The 24,459-nt window shown below is 42.1% G+C and overlaps 2 protein-coding genes across 5 annotated transcripts in view; one reads left to right on the top strand and one right to left on the bottom strand.

Annotated features, from left to right (window-relative positions):
• LOC146220701 (ras-specific guanine nucleotide-releasing factor RalGPS1) overlaps positions 1-24,459 on the bottom strand; it is a 107,448-nt gene that overhangs the window by 26,139 nt on the left and 56,850 nt on the right. The window lies entirely within an intron of this gene.
• Positions 11,246-23,573, top strand: angptl2a (angiopoietin-like 2a). The gene is made up of 5 exons (XM_084693438.1): positions 11,246-11,810; positions 15,572-16,492; positions 21,363-21,556; positions 22,482-22,752; positions 23,360-23,573. The coding sequence occupies exons 2-5, from the start codon at positions 15,598-15,600 to the stop codon at positions 23,557-23,559; spliced, it is 1,560 nt and encodes a 519-aa protein (XP_084549564.1). The 5' UTR covers positions 11,246-11,810; positions 15,572-15,597; the 3' UTR covers positions 23,560-23,573.

Raw genomic sequence — 24,459 nt, 5'->3', positions numbered from 1 at the left:
GGGGGAACGCAGGGTGGTTGTCTCTTGCAACAACTCATCCATGACACGGTCCAACCATTTGTTTTTGTGAATGGAATGGGGTTGTGTGACTAATACACGGCCAACTGAGCGCCACTCGCTGCCGCTCTTTGGTCACACTGCCGCCTAATGGATGTCCCTCTGGGTATTTGAATGTTTCATGCCACCTCAGGCGCATTTTGCGGAGATAACCCAAAGCTTGCGATGGAGTGGGCAGAGAAGGTGGTAGGTGTGTTGGGAGGTCTCAGGAGGAGGAGAGGTGGATGCTCATATTATGCTGCTGAAAGACATCAAGTCTGAAATGGTCGGTCTTCAAATTCATATTTGATGTACAACACCTTGAGTAAGACGTAAGAAAGACGGAGAAAACGTACCTCTTCGTAACTGCCAATGGATGCAGGTCAAAGGGGCATGGTGACTGTCATACCCAAGCAGTACCACAACAAGTCTAAGACAGAAATGTGTTTGCTTACAGGATCTGACTAAGCGTCGTCATGATAATCTACCTCCTCTTATAAACCCCTCTTTTTCAGGAGAAACGCAAGGCACTTGTTACTCAATGTTGGCCATATGAGAACCATTATCTAAAGAAGAGCCCCATACGGCTTCAGATGGGCACATCTCATCCCACTTCACTGTGGCTTTTCTCTCGGACCACAAGTGCCTGCTTGCTTCCATATGTCAGTCCACTTTAGCCGTTCTGGATCAGTTCAGTAAAACACAACTCCTTCAGGCAACATTGCAGTCTTTTGCACTCAAAGGAATTACCCTAAATATTGGAACAATTAAAGTTAATTATGAGTGACGTAAACATTGAATTGCATCCCAAAATGACACAGTATATATTTTTGACTTTTTATTAACATCGGCAAATGAAGCCGATCCTAAATCTGAAAAGTCATGACGTCATTGGGTCCCATAGAGGTAAAGCAAATTGCGCATTAGGTTATCAAAGAAATGAGAATAGTGTCCACATGATGTGATGCCTCTGCTTTTCTCATTGACTCTGTTCAGTTCTTAAGAGAGGAAGTTGTGTCCTATGTGAGGAATGGTAGTTCAGGTCTCACAACGCCACTCCTCCATAAATTACACTCATAAACATGGCCGCCAGCAGTCAAACTCCCATCCTTGCCACTAGTGGCTGGACATAGCCTTGTCCAGACAAAGACCAGAAGCCAACAGGATGTCGCTGGACCTCAGGTAAGCTGCCAAGACGTTAGTTAGCCTACAGTAAGTACCCTTCCAGAGTAATCGTTTGGTGTTGGTTGGTGGTCAGGCTTCCCAAAGACAACACTGTGTCTGCTTTACAAGACTGGATGGATCATCAAGTCCCTAACCTCAAGGAAAGGGGTCAGAGAGCAATGTCGCTGCCAGTCAAGTGATTTAAGAGCCAAGAAGCTGAATTCCATAATTTAGCACAATAAACAAAGAAAGCTATCTTATTAAGAAGTCTGTAACCATTAACCAATACATTTTAATGGCTAAATCTGGACTCACCTATACTCACTCTTCTCATTAAAGACTTTCTGCTGATAGAAGTAAAAAAGTGTGTGTTTATACAAACCTGCAAGTCAACTCACCTAAGGATAATTATTGTTGGTGGCTGTAGCTTGTATGAGACGCTCATTAAACAGGAATATATTATAAAGTAAAACTGTCCGAGAATTTGTTGACTACAGGTCATTGGTGGAAGTTGTTGTCAGACCTTTGGCATGCACTTCTAATTGCTGTGGTTTTGCCATTTATTTCCCTGCTGGCATTTGCCAAAATGAGGCTGATAAACAACATGGGGTACAGAAAAACAACATTTATATTTTCAATGTTACCGAAAGTTTGATCCCTTTGGGATTCTCCTGTGGGTTTAAAAACAAAAACAAATGGAGCAGACGGGGAAAACGTCCGAGAAAGTTTGGACCTTCCTGGGCCAGACTGCCATGAGGAAATCACAAAATAGATCTTAGAATCTGACAGGTCTGAGGTTACCCAATGTTCCAGTGTATGCGTTAAGGTATTTATTTATAGGATAATCATAGAAAAACTATAGGTGGTTGCACAAATGCCACAACTTTTATATTCTGCCTGTTCGTCGTCCTTCTTGGGAACATTCCTTCAATTTGATGACCTTTCTTGATCATTAAATCACATGGTTTTTCTTAACACTGCTACACTGACGATCCACAGCTGTCTCTCTACTTCCTACCCTCTACCCCCTCGAGTCAGTGAATGAATGTCAGTATGTCTGGTGGACATCTCCTCATGGATATCCTCCTACACCCTGAAACTGAATCTTGAACAAGATGGAGCAACTCTTCATCCCCGTCATCCCTGCTATTTGTAATAGCCGTGGCAGCCTTTAGCTCGGTCAGACACCCAAGTGTCCTCCTTGATGAGCATCTGGATTTTAAGAAACACTTCACTTGCACAATGCAGACATTTACATTTAGTCATTTAGCACACACTCTTATCCAGAGCGACTTACAGTAAGTACAGGGACATTCCCCCGAGGCAAGTAGGGTGAAGTGCCTTGCACAAGGGCACAACGTCATTTTGCGCAGACCTGTCGGTATTGTCTGCGCAACAGCAAGAGGATCTTTTGGTTTCTGACAGAGGAGGCCACCAAGCTGCTTGTCCAGGCCACAGTATTTTATTGAACACTGTAACTGAGTTCTCGCTGGCCTACAGGTTTGCACCACACATTGGGGGTGCTGTTTCTTACATTTGAATTTATATATATATTTTTCTTTTTTTAAGATGAAGACTTTAATTTAATATAAAATACAGTGGGATAAAGAAAATGGGGAGAATACCCAGTTGAGTTTCTTTTTACTGAACACAACTACAGAAAGTTTAACCAGCTTTTTATTGTGTATCCATGAATCTAGTCTCACTTGTCATTATCACAGCTGTCAGCTGCCGGGGTTTATGACACAAATCTGTGAGCCTTCAGGAATGCACCAGATCAAACCCAGAAAAAAAACAACTGCTAACAGGAAAATCTACTGTTAGACGAACATAGTAAACACCTAGTCCTAATGCATATGTGCACAAAAGCTTGTGCTGACAAACATATACATGATTACACATCGGTACAATTCTCTTTTGACATACCAAGTGTCAAGTGTTCAGCCTGTCTAGCGTGGTATGTTTCTGCAAACTACGACCTGCAGCTCCGAACAAGCAGAGACCCTGTAATTATCTGCTCTACATTTCATGCAGCAGTACACAAATTAAAAGTTGCACGATGGTCTGGTACGAGAAACTGGAGAGATTTAGGTAGAAAAGAACACCTCTCTTTGAGAGAGGAAACTAGTCGGGTCCTGAAGCCTCTTTTGTCAAGGCCAACGAAAAAGCCCTTACATGACAACTCACCCATGTTCACCCTCGTCTGTCAAACCAGTCTGTAAAGCATTACAACTTCACTTGTGTTTGCCAATGGGGCAACTGGGATCCGGGGAGACCCTAAGGGCTGAGACTTAAAAAGGTGTTTTTGGAACATGTGATCACTCACAAGTTACTTATGGTTGTCGAGAGAGTTAAATGGGCATGGTGTGAGTACAGGGTGCTGGAAGCTTAGTCAACGGGGAAAACACACTCCGTGCAAGACAATAAGTCTATGGGCTGTCAGGCTAACAGACACCTGAGGTCAAACGAGTGGAACGTGGTCCCCGAATGGCTTTGTCGAGCGCCTGTCAAAGTGATAAGTGTTAAGTTGCCGCTGAGCAGTTGACAGCTATAAATGGAGTAGGGTCTCTCTCTAGTGGCTGAACTGTGACCTTTCTCACAGGCAAATATCACACCAGTTCTGCCACAACATCTTAGTTATTTAAAGAGAATAATTTCATGCAAAATATTTTCCAATCTTTAATTCCAAATCCATTTGAAAGTTAGATATGGAATAATATAATGTAGCCAGACTTAGCAACACATTTTAGTTACCATATTGTGGTACTTGCTTGAAGATTACTAAAGAGATGAGTTTGATGTGCCTTTCTGCTTGGGTTGCCATGTAAACAGTAATGGCAAAACAGTAATGCCATGTAAACAGCAAGGTACAATGTGTTCATCTCTGATCAGGTGTTGGAAGAAATGATCTAAATGAAGGAAAAATTTATTTAAATTATGTGTTTTACAAGGTTGCCTTTAATATCCTGCAAGCCTATCCCTAGCTAGTTCAACTTCATCTCTGTTACTTACCCAGAATGCTAAGCCCTCCTGGCTGGGAACACAAGGGACCCTTGCAGAGGGCAATAAAATTGAAGCAGCAACCATTCGTTCACAAACTCAGGCAGGGGGATTGACGGGTGTGGGGCTATGCGGGCCTGCAGGGCATTGAGACCCACACAATAAAGCACTGCCTGACATCATGAGGGTCGACCATAAAAAAAAAAGAATACAAAAAAAAGAGCTGTAAATCTGGCAGAAATGGTATCCTTGCTCACAGACAAAAAACAAACAGTAAATGTAGTGAAAATGAGAGACCGAGAGAAAGAAAGATAAAGGGATGCAAGGGGAAGGATCCAAGGTACTGACGTTTTCACATTTCCATATGTTCCTCACATGTGCTCAACCTAGTGAAGGACTAAAACATTCCAGGTTCCCTCAACCCTGCAATAGCTGTGAAGGCTGCAGTGAACTTACTGTGGCTGTGGAACGTGGCATGAGATCTGTCTAGCCTGTTTCCTACAGGGCACAGCAGGAGCACTGAAAAATGTGCATAATTAATAAGGCAAAACATTTCACTGTTTCCGCAGTTTAACGCCACTATTTCCATTTTAGATACCAAATAAGTCTCACCAATGAGATCCATAAATGCTGCCTTACAGTATTAAATTCAAAATGTGTTCTTCACATTTCTATACAAGCCTCCATTTCAGTTTTGCACACTGAGATCCAACTCAAACACAAGGCATTGCCCAACTCTGAAGGAACCGAGAAAAAGTTGAAAAAAAAATGTTTGACATCAGCTATGGGCTTCTGGGAATCGTAGTCACTAATCGAGCTGCCAGAGGTCTTACCCTCCATTCCGAAAAGTGACTCATCAGGAGGGCCATCATTTCAGTGGGTCTCTTACACAGATCAGCAACACTACTGGTTGGACCACAGCTGCAGATGCCTGTTAAAAACAACTGTCCAGAGCCCTGTTGAGTTACCAGACGCTGAGCCAATAGTTTCACGTTGTCAATAAAAGTCAGTCACAGTCTGAGGAGAAAAAGCACACCATGAGAACATGGAAAACGTGGAAATGGTCACCTGTTGTGGATTGATTGAGGGTGGAAAGGGAGGTCTTGCCAAGCATTTCCATGAATGTAAAGGAAAGCAATCCTTTCACCTCTTACCTTTCAAAAGTGTTCAAAAAAAGTCAACTTTGAAATAGTTGACTTCTTGAACTAGATTATGAAAATACATATGTATATCATATAACATGTAGTAACATAGTATTGAATGGTTTAGTGGAAGTGGAAGAATCCTGGACATTAGGTAACAGTTTCTGCACTCCAATATCTGAAACCAGATCTTCTGCTTGGATTTCCTTTGTTTCATGAGGACACTTTTTAACTATTTAGAATGATTTATTGAGAACAATACTTTCTTATAACGTGCAGGTTGAAACTGTTGCCAGAACTATGAACAAAAATGATTTCTTTCTGGAATCTTCTAAATCTGGAAGGACTAACATTAGGGTGAAAGAGAACAACAAATGTAAAGAGAGAGATGCACACATGTAACAGTGTTGATAAGTATTACAGAACACAGAAAGGTTCTTCTTCACATGTAAAATGTAAAGTGTGCAAAGAAGGTTCATGAAAATGTCTTCTTTTAGAGGCCTTCGATCTGTATAAATCTCTTTTGTGCAGACATAACCTCTTTGGTCCAACCGTTTTCCACTGAAAATAATTAAAACCTCTTTAAATTGACCTCTTAGTCCTTGTGGTCTTAAAATATTTGCTAATTTAAACCTGAATATAACTGACTGCTACCACACTGTGGCATACTGTTATTTTGTACGGGAACAGAAAGAGGGCTCAACTTGAACCATTCTAACAATAGACTCTGAGCTATTAGATACAAATGTATAAATCAAACCTGTTTAAGAGCAATTTTATTTCCATAAAATATTTTCAACAATAAAAAGCAACATTTTTATTTTCCTACCACCACTTATTATGAACCAGGGACCTTTGTCTGACTTATATATGGAAAGTTAACTGAGGTTTCATTGTCAGTGTTCTTAGCATCCGGGGTTCACCTTCAAGGATCAGGAAGCAGAGGTCACTAGGGATTTTCCCTGGCATGGAGGTGACCTTCTAACATCTGGTAGTGTCATCACACCATGTGACCCTCAGTTACCTTGGAAAGATAGACGGGGCACCGAGATGGTTTGAAAGTGCAGGACGACTGTACTCATGACTGAATTTTGTTTAAATGGAAACCTGTTTCTCTACCTGCGTTTTTTTTTTTTTACTGAAATGGAGATAGTTGGACTGACCTCTGATCTTCCTTCCTTATAAGGGTTGTGAATAGTGAGATCTAGAAGGCTCTGGTAGGAAGTATGGTGTCTATATCTACATAGGTCAAAAGGTTGCCAGTGAAACAAGGAGCATGCGGGTACAGCACACCTGTTCACTCGTGGGTAAACCTGCATAGCAGCTGGATCAAGCAAGAGGGTGTGGTGTCCCTGTTTACTGAGCCCTATCCAACAATGGTCCAGTTGTTTGGCATTCATTTAAGACTAATAATTTTGTTCTCTTGCATTAGCTGACAGGAACTGTGGTTGATGACCAGAACTGCTACAGACAGAGGATTAACTAAGGAAAAAGAAGCATTTGTGGGAAATTTCAATCCAGAAGTCTTTCTTATCTCTTCATTTAGAAAAAAAAACAGACCCTAGATTTTCAGGAACTGAAATAACTACTGCTTTCTGCTGAAAGTTACTTGAGCCTCTTTGAAACAATTATATACTCCATGGTTCAGTTTGTAAATGACCATCAAAAGATCTTTGGCTTGAGCTGTCGCTCATTTGACAGACTTGCTAAGAAGGCTTTGTTGAATGTTAACAATATATAGATTTTATATATATACTTACGGTACTATAGTACCAGATTCAATGTCATAAACTAAAACACAATATAGTCTGTCAGATTCTTGTATGCATGGAACTTCAAATCACATAGGGAAATTTACAGGGTGACAATAAGTGAAAGGACTGAAGTGGAACCAAACCCAAAATGATGTGAGGATGAGGTAAGCATCTTTCCAATCAAAGGTTACCGTAAAACAGGGTCACCTTGTAAAAAACCGACAGCTTGAGTACTCTTTCAGTTTGGACATTCTTTTGGTTGTCACGGTAAACAGACATCCTCCCTTTTGAGAATGACCACGAAGGCAGAAAGGCAAGAAAATTCCTGTGTAGTCCATTTAATGACTCCGAGCACGTAATCTCAAACTATGCGGGATTGAGAAACAGAACAGCAAACCACAACACTCATTACAGCCATTTTGCTATTGCTGTGTTGATGTTCCCTCGTCTACGACCCTACACCTCCAGATGGGTTGTCAAGTTTCAAATAGAAAAAAGCTGCCACAGGGCACCCCCCAACATTTTCTACAATCCACCCAACCCACCAGCCTTCTACAAGAAATCGCTTTATACAACATAATAGTCAATTCTTGTGTGGCTTTTGGTTTCATGGTCCCTAAAAACACTGAAAAGAAGAAAGTAGGCTCTTCCAAAGCACATTGCTTCAGTTAGGGTCACTTTTATGACACACATATTAAGGATGCAGCCAGTTTGACATTTCCAATGTATTTTTGGATTAACTATAAATCTGTCTATCATGCATTTTTACAACCAGGCTGTTTAGTTTAATAATGCAGTCTTTTTCAGCCCACCAATAATTTTATTTCCAAACATTCAGCAACACAGAAGTTGCTATCAAAAACTTAAGAGCTGGAATGATGTACCGTTTCAAATAGTTTCATAAAACATGTTTTTGCATTAAACTAATCAAATTTTTTCAGTGACCTAGTTATTCTCTTCAATTGCAAAATCCTGAAATGAGTGAATCACTGTCTGTTACTAAGATGCTGGGAAGTGATGAAATCATTCATTCCCCTTAGATTTCCCAGCAGTTCAACCCTTCCATCCAAGTAAGCAATCTGTGCTAAAATCTATGGTCATTCCAACACCCATGAGATTTGAAGAATTGCTTTATCCTGAGACACATAGGAATGTGTGAGGTAGATTGAGGATTAAGGTAAACAGTGCTGGGCTGACTGTGTTTAAATGTATGTGAAACAAAACACAGGCAACCAGTTAGTAGTTCTCAACTGCTGAGATGTTAGAGGGGTTTTTCTCCCTAAAACATGAAACATGACTATGCTACGCATGTCTTTTAAAGTGTGACTGGGCAATTCTCTAAAAGACCCTCATTCAACCCTTACCTACAAAAAAACTTTCTTTCTAGCCTTCAAGGTTACAATATTGTTAGACCTTGTGAAAAGCTGAGACAAGGCAACATGGGAAATACTCAACTCTGTGACAGAGATACCGGCATATACTGGTTGAGAAATTGCAGCTCATGATAGTGTTTTTTAAAATCAGTTTATCACGGGAGGTACGTCAGTTTCGGATCGGGTCAGTGGTTTGGTAAAAAATGGAGACTTGAGGATCCTAAGTGTGACATGTGAGGAGTGGGTGGGTTTCTGTCCCAGGACCTCATCGTTCACTCTCCCAATGAGCGCACAGCAGTAGGCCCAATGACCTTGATCTTTTGGTCTGCGACCTCTGACCTCTCCAAGAGCAGCAGCACACATGCCTAGCCCCCTGTGGGCCATGTCTTCCCCTCAGGCTCAGAGCTAATTCTCTCAACAAACCCCTAAAACGACTGTCTTATGTTTATTGTGTGAGTTAGGCTTTGTTGAGTTAGTGCGATGAAATAACAGTATAGACTATTTTCTCATGGTATCGTAGGTGTGCATTTATTTTGGCAACAAAATCTTCAGCCATGGCTCCAAAAACGTCATCTGCAGTAGGAGTATAAGTTTACAGTAATTCTGCTTTCTAAGAGAAAGTCCATCTTTTTTTGAACACTGAGTAGGGTTTGGGGGGAGATGTAAGGACAGGGTGTATTCAGTTGTCCAGACTTACCTGTAGGTCCATCAATCATCTGCCTGTCAGCCAGCAGACTGCATGGGTGAATAATAAGAGAGGATGGAGACTTGAATGTGGTCTGCTCAGCACAGGCTGCAGCTTGCCCTCCTTCACTGAAGCATGGAGTAAAGAAAGTAAGGCCTGTCTGAGCTGTACATTTTCTGATAGTAAATACTAATGTGTTACGGTCATAACTGTGGCCATTATCTTAACTTCCATCCATATATTTTTGTTTTAAATAGGCAGTTGTATACAGATATATTGAAAATGGTTAGCGCTTTAGGTTTTATGCATTGCTGCATCTGGGTTTGCTCAAAGACCGGCTTTCAATCTGCTGCTAAGAAGGTACACTGAGCTACATAATAACCCCCACAAGGTATCTGGCAACCCTTCTGCTTACTGGCCAGGTCTTGTTAACTGCTAAATTGTGCAGAGCTGTGTTCTCTGCAAAGGACTCCCACGAGCCCAGTTCCTCTTCAGTTACTTGACAGGGTTTTTTATTGACCACTGTCAACCTTTTCTGTCTTGTTTTTACTAAACTTAATTTTTTTACTTAATCCATAGCCAAAGGATTCACCATTAAAAGAGATCAGTGGTCGCAGCAATTCACATGTATATAAAATACAAAACAAAGAGGAAATGGATAAAGGAAGGAAAAAATCACCATGTTAATCCCTCAAGAACAACTCAAAAAGCCTTTAGGGTTGATGATTGCAATAATATAAATAACAGAATAATGGCCAGGTCTATTTCAGTTCCAAGCCTGTACTCTGAACCTAAAATTCAAAATGGCAAAACTGAGATAAACACTTCTACTGTATGTCTAGCCTGTAAATATTTTGCTTTGGGAAAACAATGAGGTCACATTGAGATTGTGTCCATCAATGTAGTCATCTTTTAAAAACAAGCCAAATAAATAAATATCATCTAGCAGAGATAAACTTGACAGTGCTACAGAGGTGTTACATAAGAGGTCACTGACATTACAAAGTAACAAACCAGAATTCCTCTCCAATTGCATGAACTTTTGGCGGTTAGCATCATGGACAGCTCTTTCCTGTTTGGATGCTGAAGGAAATTGACTTCAGCATGTCGAGAAAAATACATTCCACTTACAGGGAGGCAAATTTAACTAAGTAAAATGACTTACCACGTGAACTCAAGAATGCAATAAATAAATTCTGGTGAGGGTTTAAATCTTAGTTGTCTGAGCTGAGCAGCAATCTCTGCCTAAAATGTTTAGGCTTGCACTGTGGATCAGCATTCACTGTCCGTAACACAGCAACTTTATAAAAGGCCTTAACTGAGTAACTTGCCAGAAACAAATGCCTAGATAATTACTGTACCTTCAATAAAGCCTCCTCTGCTCAACAAACACACCCAAATTACCTGACAATACATAAAAAATACTTATCTGCCTTACAACACACCTCCCTAAAGCTTGGAGACTGCCCTCTATTGACTGAGAGTGAATTTGCGTCTATGTGTCATAGTTAATGTGAGCGAGAGAGGGAAACGGAGACAAAGAGGTTCATAAATACCATGGGAAAGACTATGAAAATATAGAAAAACAAACTTCTAAATAAGTAGAAATAAGTAAACGCGAAAGAAAGAAAAATGCTTCCCGTTTCTCACAGGTATAAATTGTCCTCTCCTCCTGTCTCCTCCTATGAGTGCTGGGTCAAGCTGCACACCCACTGAAGCCTGTGACCTCACTCAGTAACAGTTGCAGCTGGTGCCTGTGGCTGTGGCAGGCTCTTTCCCCAAATAGCCAAGATGAAGGAAGTGTCGGGGTGGGTTTGGGGGATGCAAGTGAGGCTGTAGGGCTGGGGGGGGCCGGAGGACTAGGGGGAGGTAGGCTGGAGGGCTAGGGGAGGGAGGCTAGAGGGTTAGGGGGAGGGCTCTGGGGGGGGCTGCAGGGGACAAGGGTTTGGGTGGGGGGACGGGGAGTCCCTGTCTGCTGCTGCTTGATCTCCTTTGTGCCAAGGGGAGGGGAAAGGGGAGGAACCCAGTTCAAAACTTGATTACTACAAGCCAAAAAAAGTGTTTCACCTCTAATAGCATGAGAGAGAGAGAGGGAGAGGAAGAGGGAAAGACAGAGAGGAAAGAACAGGGGGCTTACTTGAAAAATGACTATGGTAAGGATGTGGCAATACTGATGGACTCATTGCAAAGAGTATGCTAAAGACCCATGTTCAGGTGTTCTTACAGTTGAGTTCAAGATTCCACTGAAAGTAACACTTCTACCTCTGCTGTGAATGAATGAACTTGAAACATCTTTAAGGTTCCTGAAGGGACACTCCATAAGAAAAAAGTTTATCTTCCATTTTTGAATGAGAACATCCAGTTTTTGAAGACTTCCAACAGCTGGGCCGTGGACAGATTACTTAGGACACATCCGCAAACAGACCGAGAAGAGGTGAGGGTGCCCAAAGGAGGAAGAGAGAGAGAGAGAGAGAGAGAGAGAGAGAGAGAGAGAGAGAGAGGAATTGAAAAGGTAAAAAGAGAAGAATGATGGAGTTGCAATGACTTCCTTCACTGAGAAGCAACTGAACCTGCCGGGGAGGCAAGGGATTTAAAGGCACTGACAGAGTGAGAAGACAAAGTGAAGGACAAAGTGGAGGAAAGAGAGACTTATCTGGTAAGCATCAGTGTTTCTTTCTGCACTTCCCAGATTTTGGTGGCAAAGTCTGCACTTATGAAATGATTGTATGTGTAGTCATTACACATAGTTTTACACAAGACAGCTGAGTCTGTGTAATGTCACAGCACTTTTGAAGTAAAGGGGCTGACACAAATTCCAGACAGACTTTACAACTCTGATGAGGTGCAATGGGTACTGTGGTCAAATAATACACTCTTCATTCATTGTGCTAATTACACCGCAACAAAAGTCTCAATTTGTTGCAATTAAGTATATTAGTCAGCTAATAATTACATCTGTTATTGATGGACTGCTTACATTCTCAAGGATTATGAATTATCAAGGAATAGATTCATGTATACTAATTGACTGCAATAGTTAGTCCAACCAAAGTCCTAAACATAGAAGCTTTGAGTCCAAAGGACATGACTAAAACCTGTTAGTCACACGCACATGAATGGCTGCAGAAGAGGTGCTTTTGTGGTAACCTAACTCACGACTCACAAAATAAACTCCAGTTCAGTTAGAATATAAAGATATAAGTAAGGCGACAAACGACTATGCTAGTCACGCACAAGTCAACTACCACTTAACCCACTTCAGAGTAAGTGGACCGCATTGGGGAGTGTGAAGCAGCCTCTTTCTCACCAGCTGTGGTTTAGGAACACACAAGAGACTTGTCAGGCCTTTGAGACAAGAGGCCGACGTCTGTTTTGCGGTGCAGACAAGACGGAGTCGCATCCCTTGGCATCTGAGACTCCTCACGCATCATGCTGAGTGAAGCTGTAGCAGAGTGTCTCTGTGGGAGTGGGAGTTAGCATGTATGGGTATTTGGGGGTTGGGATAAGTGCAAGAGATCAATTAGTTTGTGTATTTGTTTGAGCATGTGTGGAAAAAAAGGGAGCTTGTTGATTGACCCATTGAGGCTTGAACTTCCAATTATACCCAAAAAGGAGGAACGTACATTCTCTTTCTCACGAATATACACACACGACTGCTCACACATAATCCAAAACATGTGTGCTGAAGCACCTCCGAACAACGTGATAGCTGTGACAGTAAATATATTGGGCAAGTTGCCCTGACAAACTTCCTTCAGTGTTCAGCGCGTAAAGCAACACTGCAGAAAAAGACATCATGTCTTGTTTAGAAAGAAATTCCCATGTCAATTTCAAGTGGGGTCTTGCTGGCTTTAATCTATTTAGCTCCTTAAGGGACCTGCCAACCACCTTGCCTACAAAACACTATGATATCATAGCATACAAAATCTGTACCGCTTGGTTGGAAAATAACTGCACATTCATCTATTTTGTGTGGAGGCTTATCGTTTTTTCTTAAAAGACTAGCCCTAGTTTCAAAGCATAATCAAAAGGGCAGAAACCTTGACTCTGAAAGGCCAAACAGGGGCAGTAAAAAGGAACTGCAGGACTTTCCCCCAGGATCACTCACTGTGGTCAATGACAGGGACGACAGAGGGCATTTCATGGAAGACAAACTGTTGAGATATGGAGTGCCATGTGCTTTCAATAGTACTAGTTTGAACCCGTATGCAAAACATCTAAAGGTTTTTAACACTTTGAAAGACACTGAAAGAGAGGACGATGGTGACGACAGAAGTCAACAAAATTGTGAAGTAAAAACCAAACTTTTCATTAGCGACGAGACCTTAAAGTCCCTCTTTTTCAGACATCTGTCTATGTGAACTGTGACCTTAGTGACATCCGTCCTTCTGCAATTTCCTCTAGCTGCCAGACAAAGATCCCCCTCATAGCTACTAATTGGCTGCAGTCTACTTCATATTTGCTCAGAAATACAAATATTTTAAGCGCATTATCTGTGCATGTGTGTGAGTCAGGGGGGTTCTGTCTCCATGGGCAGTGAAATTATGAAGAAGACATCAAAGATGTGAAGGGGCCATGGTTATTAACACAGGCAGATGTGAACAGCCTGTTGGAAAGAGATGTTTACCATATAAAAAAAACACACAAACACACCCATTCTTTAAGTACGAAAATGGGAGCCTGTAACATATGTACTACAATTTTCTAAAAAAGGGGATCTTTTCTCATGATTTCTTTATGTACGTTTCTTTGGTTCAAGAGTAAGCGTGACAACCATCCATGAAAATAATTAGCCGTTTTTAGTCAAGGTAATTAAAACAAAAAAAGAAAATCTCCAATAAATTTGAATGACTTAATACGACACACTTCATTGAAGCAAACATCATATACTTGACCACAGACCATATAAAAATTCCACTGACATGAATGTCAAGTGCAAGTGGGAAAAAGTGAGATCACACTACATTTGATAAAGGAGCACTTAAATCTGTCATTTGTCAATGAGGGTGGGTTGGACAGTTTGGGAAATACAGACACTGATGAGTTAAACAAATATGTGCCACGTGCAATAAGTTCCTGAGGTTCATGCATGCATGGTACTGTGTCTGGCTAAATAGAAAATGGAAACAAAACATATCTCATTTCTTATCATAAATGCTCATTCTCTAGTCAGGTGAATGAGCACATTTGATCAATAATATTAGTCTACCATGTCTTTATTAGACCAAATCAGAACCACAAAAACTGTTTCTGCAGTTGAAAAACAAATTCTAACAATGATAACTTATCAAGTGAGAGAGCCCACTCCTTACATTATCACTTCAGTTTTTGTTGTTTAACATTCCTATCCTGTGAAAGCATTTCTTCCCATGACGCACATAGAAACCATCAAAACATGTTGCGGGACTACATTGCCAAGGCAGATAAAAAGGAAGAAATCTAATCAACATGGGGGGAGGGGGGGAGGGGTTGATCATGATGAAGGGTAATGCTTCTCTTGGCTGATTAAAGGGTGAAATAATTTGTTGATATGAGGTGCCTCCAGGCCTGTCATTTTCATCTTCATGGTGCTCTCTTAGGTGAGTCTGACACATAATAAGGGAAAGAATGTGAATTAAAGTTTGTCACTATAACAGGGACTGTCATTGACAATGACTGGAGTTTCACGTTTTTCCAACCTCTCCCACCTTTTCTCATCATCTCAGACTTGTTCTGACAGTGAAGCTCATCAAGATGGGGACAATACAGACCAGTTCTACAATCCCACAATGGGAAGAAGGGATGCCGATAAATAACATATCTCACTTCCACTATCTATTCAGGCCAAAACCAAAGCGGAGCAATTTTGCATAAAATCAATTTCCCTCCCAAAACATGAAAACAGCTTATGGAAAACAAAATGTCATGCTTAATCACTATGAGATGTAGATCTGAGTGAATCTACACTATGTAGGATGTCAACGAATGCAACGAGTATTTATACTTTGACATAAAGTACACCCTAGGGGGGGGACAGATGGAACCCCATTCCTGCATTCCTCTGCCACATAGGGCCAAAGCCTTTCTATAAACCGCAACTGTTTACATTTCTCAGATGAAAATGGGATTTATTGGGCAGAAGCTTAGAACACCTGAGGGAGCTGACTGTGATAATGGTGGAATGTCAACAAGCTCCTTGTGCTGGTCACCGTGCAGAGCCGTGCCGATTAAAGTCGGTGAAGGGCCGTACGCATGGAGCCTGGGCTTTGGTGACACTCTTACTTAGCAGTCGCATAAAGTACAAAGACTGTAGCAGGGATTTTCATATGGCAATATTGGAATCATTACACGTGGAATGACAGTTTTGCACATTTCTTACAGAGAATGGTGTGGGGGTAAGCAGCAAATAATATTTTATTTTCTATTGTCTCCCAACAGAACATCCTGATAAGAACGACTTCGCTATGTTTCTCCCTACGGTGATTCCTCTGGTGCTCCTGCTTGTCAGTGGGCCAAGTTCTTCTCTCCAAGGAGATGCCCAGGAGTTTGAAAGCAGGGATGAAGTCCTGGAGAGGGAGTTCCTCTACGCAGGGCGCCAGAAACGCTCCGTGACCCCTGACCCCACCTCGCAAGCTGACAAATGCTCCTACACCTTCATCGTCCCGCAGCAGAAGAACACGGGTGCCATCTGCGTCAACTCAAAGGAGCCCGAGGCGCTCCTGGAGAACCGGGTCAACAAACAGGAGCTGGAGCTCCTCAACGGCGAGCTGCAGAAGCAGCGACGGCAGATCGAGTCGCTGCAGCAGCTGGTGGAGGTGGATGGCGGCGTGGTCAACGAGGTGAAGCTCCTGCGCAAGGAGAGCCGCAACATGAACGCCCGGGTCACTCAGCTCTACATGCAGCTGCTGCACGAGATCATCCGCAAGCGAGACAACTCCCTGGAGGTGTCACAGTTGGAGAACCGTGTCCTCAACCACACGGCCGAGATGGGGAGGTTGGCCGCCCGCTACCGCGACCTGGAGCACAAGTATCAGCACCTCTCCGCCCTCGCGGGCAACCAGAGCGCGCTCATCGTGCAGATGGAACAGCACTGCAAACGAGGCGGACATGCCTACGACATGGAGAGGGAACGGGCCCGTCCGGTTCGTCCCCAACCCCCAGTTGTTCCTCAGTTGCCCCCACAGAGGCCTGCAGTGCCTCCCATAGCAAGCAAACCCTACCAGCCACCCACCTACACCCGCAATAACAATCAGATCACCAACGAGATACAGAGTGACCAGAATTCGAAGGCACTGCCGCCGCCTCTACCAACCATGCCCACAGGCACCCACAGCCCTTCCACCACCAACAAGCCCTCTGGTGAGTACTTTTCCCCATCTAAATCTGAGAGTCCCACCACTTTCTTTGATGAGTTGAGACAGAACACCGGTAGCTGTAGGTTTAGCTGTCCAAGAAGCCAGCGTCCTCTAGACAGTTTGTTCTGTCGTAATCTTCAAAGAGAACTCAAGCAAAGCCTTTGCGCAAAGGACATGTGACTAAGTATGAAAAGCATAATGTGTTAGCTGAGGTACAAACTTGTTCTCCTCTAGCCACAGACTAGGATTTATGGAATTTATAGTACCATTCCTATGAGGGATCATAAATTGTCCAACATTTTCTTAAGTGGTGCTCTACACAGAGAGACACTGAAGATCAAACATTCCAAACAAAATACCCTTAGCTTAGCAAAGAGGCTGTTAGAAAGATATATACAGTATTGCAGAAGCAGAGCAAATCATTCTCACTTCTCAAAACTCCTTCGGGCAAGGGGGAAAAAACTGATGGATGTGCACAGCCAGGCACTAGAAAGCACGTCTGGCTAGTTGCCTGTCAAAACACACCTCAATGCAACCCTTTTTAATAAACCACTGTAAAGATCTGTCCTTGTATCTGGATACTCGATTGACTTCAAATTAGATATAAGTAAGAACTATGCAGCTTCACAAGAAATAAATTAACAGAGAAACAAATGCCAATTCTCAAAGCACCCTAAAAACATGTCGCTCTCTTCCTGCAACAGCTTATTCCAAACTGGCCTGCATCCAAGCTCAAGTGAATCTTAGACACTTCTTCTGTTCCCCAGTTGTTTCTTCTGACTTGGGAAATGTGGAAGGCAAATATATGAGTGCCGGTTGTACTGTTCATACACAAACAGAAGCCTAAGAACTTTAAATCAGGACACTATTATCCCATCGCAGTCACTGCAATAACTCACTTTTTCAAAGCGTAAACACATATGTAGCACAGCTTTCCTTTCATGATTGATACAACATCAAGCTATTAAGAGGATTTATACATGTTTAGAAACTAGCCGAGGTGCTCTCTGGTGGACAAAACATGAGTATCAATGAATAGCAACAAATTACAACTGGAATTAGAGTTTAAAATCGCATTTTCAGCCTAAAGATGAATATTTCAATTACTTGATCAAGGTACTTTTGTTGGAATTGTTTGACAAAGAGATGAGCTTAACATGATTCCTACAGACAGCAGTATTCTCTGAGTCTTTCGGGTCTGAAGCTGTCAGCTTATGTTTGACAGATGCTATAGAGGAACTCAGACGACACAAGTTGAGGCCCAAGGACCTTTGAAGATATTCACCAAGCAGCCCCACCACTTAGCTTTTGACATCCATTGAGACACATGCTTATTCATCAACCGGAGGTCTACACTCTGGGTGGATCCTGAATTTGGTTGCAATGCCCATTTGTGTGCGCGCTGACTGAACCATCTCAATTAATCGACTATATGTAATATGCTGCAGTAGATTCCCATAAAATTCTGTTTTCACTTCCCTTCTGATGAATACGCTTAAATAGTGTTGAGAGATTGCTAGGAAGTGATGTGTTAGACGCAGCTTTTCATCATCGAAACCAAGTGTTGTGTAGGATGTTGAGTGATGCTCTACAGTGCGGGTGAGTGGATCCGCTGCAGGGCTTGAGGCTATAATGTGTGACAAAGCTCAGCAAGAGAAAAGATTATGAAGAGTAGGTATAGAGGAACCAGATTTGAGGTACTAAGGACACACTCATAGAATAGGTCTTTTCAGAAGAGCAAATAAACCTTTTGTGATGCATTTTTACTGAAATGCATCATACTATCATTATCTATAGCTATGGAGGACGATTTTTCATAACAAGTCATAATGCAAAAACTGTGTTCCATAGTTAAGAGTGTGCATGTTGTACTTTTCAACAGCTTAAATTTGGACCTTGGCACTTGCAGACTCTAATCTTAACCATGTGACAACGGAGAAATGTTAATGCCAGACTCAGTATTCTTAGTGCCATCCAAAGGCTTTTTCATTCTTGGGGAGCATACAGGGGGTGGTTGAGGACCAAACAGGGGCCTGGATCCCAGAGATTTGCTGTAATTTGTCACAGAGACTAATATCTATCCCCGGCTAAAAGTACAGCTTTGAGGATCATGTACAGCCCTGTGTGTACTGGCTTGAAATAAAATGATCTCTGGTTTTCTCTCCTTTATCCAAATTGTACAGATACAGTTTATTTTACTACTGTGACAATTACTATTGCAGTTTCTAGACCAGTGGTTCTCAACCCTGGTCCTCAAGTAACCCCTGTCCTGCCTGTTTTAGATGTTTCCCTGCTCCAACACACCTGATTCAAATTAATGGGTCGTTATCTAGTTATGCAGAAGCCTGCTAACGACCATTCATTTGAATCAGGTGTGTTGGAACAGGGAAATATCTCAAACATGCAGGACAAGGGGTACTTGAGGACCAGGGTTGAGAACCACTGTTCTAGACTATTATAAATTCTACCCATGACACATCCTGTCTGTCCTAGAAAACTGAATATACCAATAGACAGATTAATCAAATTGACCAAACAGGTGCATGGTTTTTGTAAAGTTAAGCTCAAAATACATTAATTCTGGCAAGAGAACAGGAGAGAGCAATAGTTTCAAAGTCATTTGCATTGGCAGTTTGGCAAGGACACGGCTTGCTAACAGGGGCTGGCAGACACTGTGGAAAAAAATCGAGCGGCCCCAATGATTCATGAGGCGCGATGAGGATTTGAGTCCTCGGTCTATGAAAATGACAACACCTTTCCAACCACAGCGGGGAAATAAAAGCAAGAAAGGCCAAAAGCCGGAAGACAGAAAATGGGTGAGGGTGAAGTTGGCCTGGCCTGATCACCGAGTAACTATCAATCACATTTGATAGAAGCCAGACACATCCTGACTGAGGGCCTGGTTTTAGATAGGATCAGAGATTTATAGTAGAACAGCACGGTAGTTCCCCGAGGTGTGTGCTGATTGGTGACAAGCTTAGAGTGAGTGTGCCTGCTTAGGGGATATCAAATGCAGACAGATACTTGCATGCAACTGAATGAGCATAAACTTAGACACTTCAGGAGGGGCGGGCACACAGCTCAGCTGTAATAGTCAACTCGTTTTTACACAGCAGGCTCTAAATCACTTCAGTCAAGAGCAAGCGATAAAACAGTGGAAAAACCAGCTAGTAAATACACAAGAAAATCTCTGTGTTAGGATCCAGCTTGTATTCATGAAGATATTCTAGGGAAATGTTAAACCAGAGACAAATTACATTTGTCAGACCTATTTGTATTGGCAGTAGGTGACTGTGAAGCACAAATGGAGGTCGACTACTAGTCCAATTAGCTCAAATCTCTAAATCATCTATACTCTCCAAAAAACTGGAGAAACAGGTAATAACGGTTACATCATGAGTGTCTCTGTAATTGAGCTTAACACTGTTCCCAGTTGCTGGCACAGACACTAAACCACACAAAGTGGAGAGATTACGTGAGTGTGTGTGAGTGTGTGTGTGTGTGTGTGTAAAGGAGGTGGGGCATGATGCCACAGCACGCTGTGTGGGCATCATCATTTGGAAAAACTGCCCTGTGAGAATACCCGCAGGAACCAAATCGTGCCAAATGCTCCCAGACAAGGTGAAAAAAAGAAACCCACACACCAGCTTTTAGTGCTGAGATTATGGGCGGACAGCAGGAGGCTGCCAACAGTAGGAGAGAACATGGAAACAATAGCCTGCAGGATACGGTCTCAGACACCGGAATGGAAAGTTTTGAAAGTGGTGATTCCCTCAGGTTGTCAAGCAGACTTTAAAAAAAGCAATGTTTGAGCTCTTGTAGACTATGCACACACTCACTGAACAGATATAGTATTTCTGCTGAATGGCTGAGCAGACAAGCTCATTTGTGATTCTAAGCACCGAAGCCCAATATCAATTATTTCAGTTACACTCGCTACATATACATAGCTGCAGTAGACATGAAGTCATAATCAAAACAGCCACGTAATTACTCCAGAGGTCAAACCGGAAAATCAACCCAAGCCTAAACAAAACATGACAACGGTTAGAAAAAGATGTCACTGAACAGCAGTGTTTCCATAAGCATGCAAAGCCAGGGAGGGGAGGTAGTGAGAGAGTAAGACCTCAGTAGTGTCAACATTTATGGTTACTTACTACAGTGGTCTGTGAGTTCACATTCTGTAACCTTTTCCAGATTTAGTGATCATTTCTCTGAGTAAGGATGATGTAACGGTTGTATGCCCCTTAACATAGCCTATCATTTAGTTAGTCCTTAAATCTTGGAATTTAGCATAGTCTAGTTGAAAGGAACCTACAGTTTTCTACCGTTTTATTAACAAAAATCACAGCGGTGCCATTGAAAGAGGACCTGCTAATCTATATGGATGGTGAAGAGAGCTGTAAAAAAAGTCTGGAGCTACCTCTTTCTGTGGCCCTCATGCCTGTATTTATCTTGGCTAGATTTTGCCAACAGGCAGCTAGTCTCCCATCCTGAAACACAGCCAATGTCAATTCTGTCAATTTGTTGAGGGAGGGAAAAAGAGAGGGAGTCCCTCGGATTTCTGAGAGTGAGTTATTAGCAAACTATACAGGTGGGTGTTTGTAAGGGGGTTTCCAGGTTGCATCAGGTGTGCTCTTCTGGGGTAGGTTGGAAGCATTATGACTGTACAGAAGGTTCTGAATTTGTCATTGAAATGATGTCTCTCCTCAAAAGAGAGGCAGTATTCAAACCATACAAGCTCTCTGTATATGGTTAGAATGGATAGTGCACAAACATATCACTTGATGTCTAGAAATATCAAACATGTTCAGATCTAAAGAAAAACCTTGCTACACTGCTCTGAACGACTATCCCCAAACGTTTTTCCACAGGTCCCTTCAAAGACTGTCTTCAGGCTCTGGAGGATGGCCACACAGCCACTGGGATGTATCTGGTGAAGCCAGAGAATGCCAACCGACTCATGCAGGTTTGGTGCGACCAGAGGCATGACCCTGGTGGCTGGACTGTCATACAGAGACGCCAGGATGGCTCTGTCAACTTCTTCAGGAACTGGGAAACTTACAAGGTAACTAAACCTCTGGGATACAGTCTATATACCGCTTGATCAAACACATTATGTATTATTCATCTATGAAGATATTAACCAAAAATAAATTATAGTTCTCCATCTTACATCAATGGCACTGAGGCCTAAAGAAAAATGTAACAAGATATTTGTTGAATTAGGAACCCTTATTGGGTTTTATGAGCCGTAGAAAATATAAAATGAGTACTTTACAGTATTTCAGGTTGTTTATTTAGTTAATTATTTGATTCCTCAAACATGAGATAATGTAACATACAGTATCCGACAAGGTCCCAAAAAACACCATCAAATTCAATCCACATTTTTTACGTGACCTCATATGTGTGATATGCGGCCTTCCCCATTTTGCCAGGGGTTGGAACCAGTATGACATAATACATGCACAAACATTTTGTGGTTTAAGATTTACATCCTGCCGACAAAAAGGGCGGACAGGCCTATTTGGATTCCTTCCCCACCCCTTTAAACTAAAAAGTTCGAGGACACAACAGATCAATTCCAAGACACCTCATGCCTCTCCTCTTCTGAATATGAGCCCCTTTAAGTGACACATTACACACTCAGAGCTGGCAAAGGAAAAAGGCTCCCTTCTGATTCAATCCATGTGTGGTTTATTGGGAGACTCACAAGCACAGGGAGAATACAGTATGTCTTGCCAATCATTGCCAATGCCATTGTGCAGCCACCTTTTTTTTTATCTCACCAACATACTAGAATGACACCTGTGCTGTAATCCATGCATTAAACAAGATGAATGACATGGGCTGAGTGACTTGCATGTGTTTATCTATTGGGTGGATGCTTCCACGTACTGTAATTGGCACAAATATCTCTTTACCCTTACACATCTTGTAATGAAAAACCTATAAATAAACTTTTTTGATTTGACTTTACACCATCACAGACCGGCTTTGGCAACATCGATGGTGAGTACTGGCTAGGCCTTGAGAACATCTACTGGTTGACCAACCAGGGCACCTACAAGTTGCTTGTAATGCTGGAAGACTGGTCTGGCCGGAAGACCTTTGCAGAGTACGCAAGCTTCCGTTTGGAGTCCGAGGCAGACTTCTACAAGCTAAGGGTGGGACGTTACCACGGCAATGCTGGTGACTCCCTCACCTGGCACAATGGCAAGCAGTTTACCACCTTGGACAGGGATCACGATGTCTACACAGGTGAGCACAAAAGAATATCGACATCAGCTACTTCAATTGTGAGGAGCCAGCAGGGATTCAAAGCGTGTACGTGCTTACAGGTCAATCACAGAATTGCATATATGAATGTTGTTAGCATGATGATTTATTGCCACTCACATTGTAGCCCTTTGATAGTCAAAGTAACACTCAAGTCAAGTATACCTGATAATCTTTGAGGTTCCTCTAAGTGTCTCTAAGCACTAAGCCTGCCAGCAGAGATGATGAACGGTTACCTCATGTCTATATTACAACTTGCCATAAAAAAAAAAATCAACATTAAAGGGCATATTGACAGGTAATGATAAGCCAATGACAGATAATGAATGACTAGAAACTTTCTAGTAGGCATGAACAGGACAGTCTCATGTCCCCTCATGGTTAGTCTTACTTTATAGACCTGACTGAACTACTTCAGAAGCCCAGAGTGGCCCTGAAAGCAACAAAGTGGAGAATACAGATTTTTGAAGATGATGCGGGCACTGATGAACAGAGGACTAGCCCAAAAGTACTCAAGTTGATATTGAAATTGGTTTTAGGGGAAGACACACTGTAGCACTGACTAAAAAAAATCATTTTTCCTCTCCAGGTAACTGTGCCCACTACCAGAAAGGTGGTTGGTGGTACAATGCCTGTGCCCACTCCAACCTGAACGGCGTGTGGTACCGGGGTGGACACTACCGTAGCCGCTATCAAGATGGTGTGTACTGGGCAGAGTTCAGAGGTGGGGCTTACTCCCTCAAGAAAGTGTCCATGATGATTCGTCCCAATCAGAACACCTTCCATTAAAATCACAGAAGCAGAAAAGAAAATTAATCGCAATGAAACCTTTTTTTGATGGGCATTCTCTCCCTCCCATGTGATCCCTTTTCCGAATATTGAGGATAGGTGTAATTAATTTCCGCTTATGTCTTGGCTTTTTTTCAACTTCTTTGAACGGTGTGCTTTTATGCTTAATACGTATCCAGATGATAGCAGAAAAGTGCAATGGCCGCGTAGGCGTGTTGTGAAAATCTGTAGTATTTTCTTTCATCTGCAGGCATTCAACCCTTTACGCAGAACTAGTCAAACATTTTCTGGGATGCAGGGTCAAATGGTTTACGTTTTTTTCCCTTTAACTAACAGTAAAATTCTCTCCGAACCTACCAAACTATTGCGACTATAGACAAAGGACCCCGGTGTTCCGTGATCTTGCTGTCCCAAGTGACAGACTCGTAGAAATGCATGAATGAATGAATGAGTGAATGAATGAGAAACAGATAGCACTGGTATCTTTCTTGTTCAGTTGGTGACCAAAGATACCTGTAAAAAGTGTTTTTTAGTACATTTTTGATTGTGAGATAAATAGGGAAATATGATATTGTCTTTGTATTGTCGATGAAGAATAAACACACAGTTGTGAAACTCTACATAGAACATTTTTGATAGTTGGAGCTTTCACTTTACATGAATGTTACATGTTACATGAATTCTGTTTAACAATATGCTTCCAAGTTCAAGGAAATATGACACTTTTTGGTGACCTTTTCAAAAACACTTATTGGTACTAGTTATTCTACTCCACCAACATACAGAAGCATGGCAGATAACTACCATCCATCTATTTACCCCCAGAGGTATTTCCATTCAGTTTCCTGAAATTCACTTTCATCCATGGTATGTCGAATTTTGCCTAAATAGTCAGCATCA

Source organism: Hypomesus nipponensis, chromosome 27 (assembly GCF_054491055.1).
Source record: "Hypomesus nipponensis isolate SF chromosome 27, ASM5449105v1, whole genome shotgun sequence".
Lineage (NCBI taxonomy): Eukaryota > Metazoa > Chordata > Actinopteri > Osmeriformes > Osmeridae > Hypomesus > Hypomesus nipponensis.
This window is presented reverse-complemented; position numbering and strand designations above follow the sequence as displayed.

Excerpts from the sequence above, each read along its gene's own strand:
- angptl2a (XM_084693438.1), top strand. The coding sequence starts at position 15,598 with ATGTTTCTCCCTACGGTGATTCCTCTGGTGCTCCTGCTTGTCAGTGGG. Across the intron at positions 16,493-21,362 it reads CACCACCAACAAGCCCTCTG|GTCCCTTCAAAGACTGTCTT; the intron begins GTGAGTACTTTT and ends GTTTTTCCACAG. Across the intron at positions 22,753-23,359 it reads GGATCACGATGTCTACACAG|GTAACTGTGCCCACTACCAG; the intron begins GTGAGCACAAAA and ends TTTCCTCTCCAG.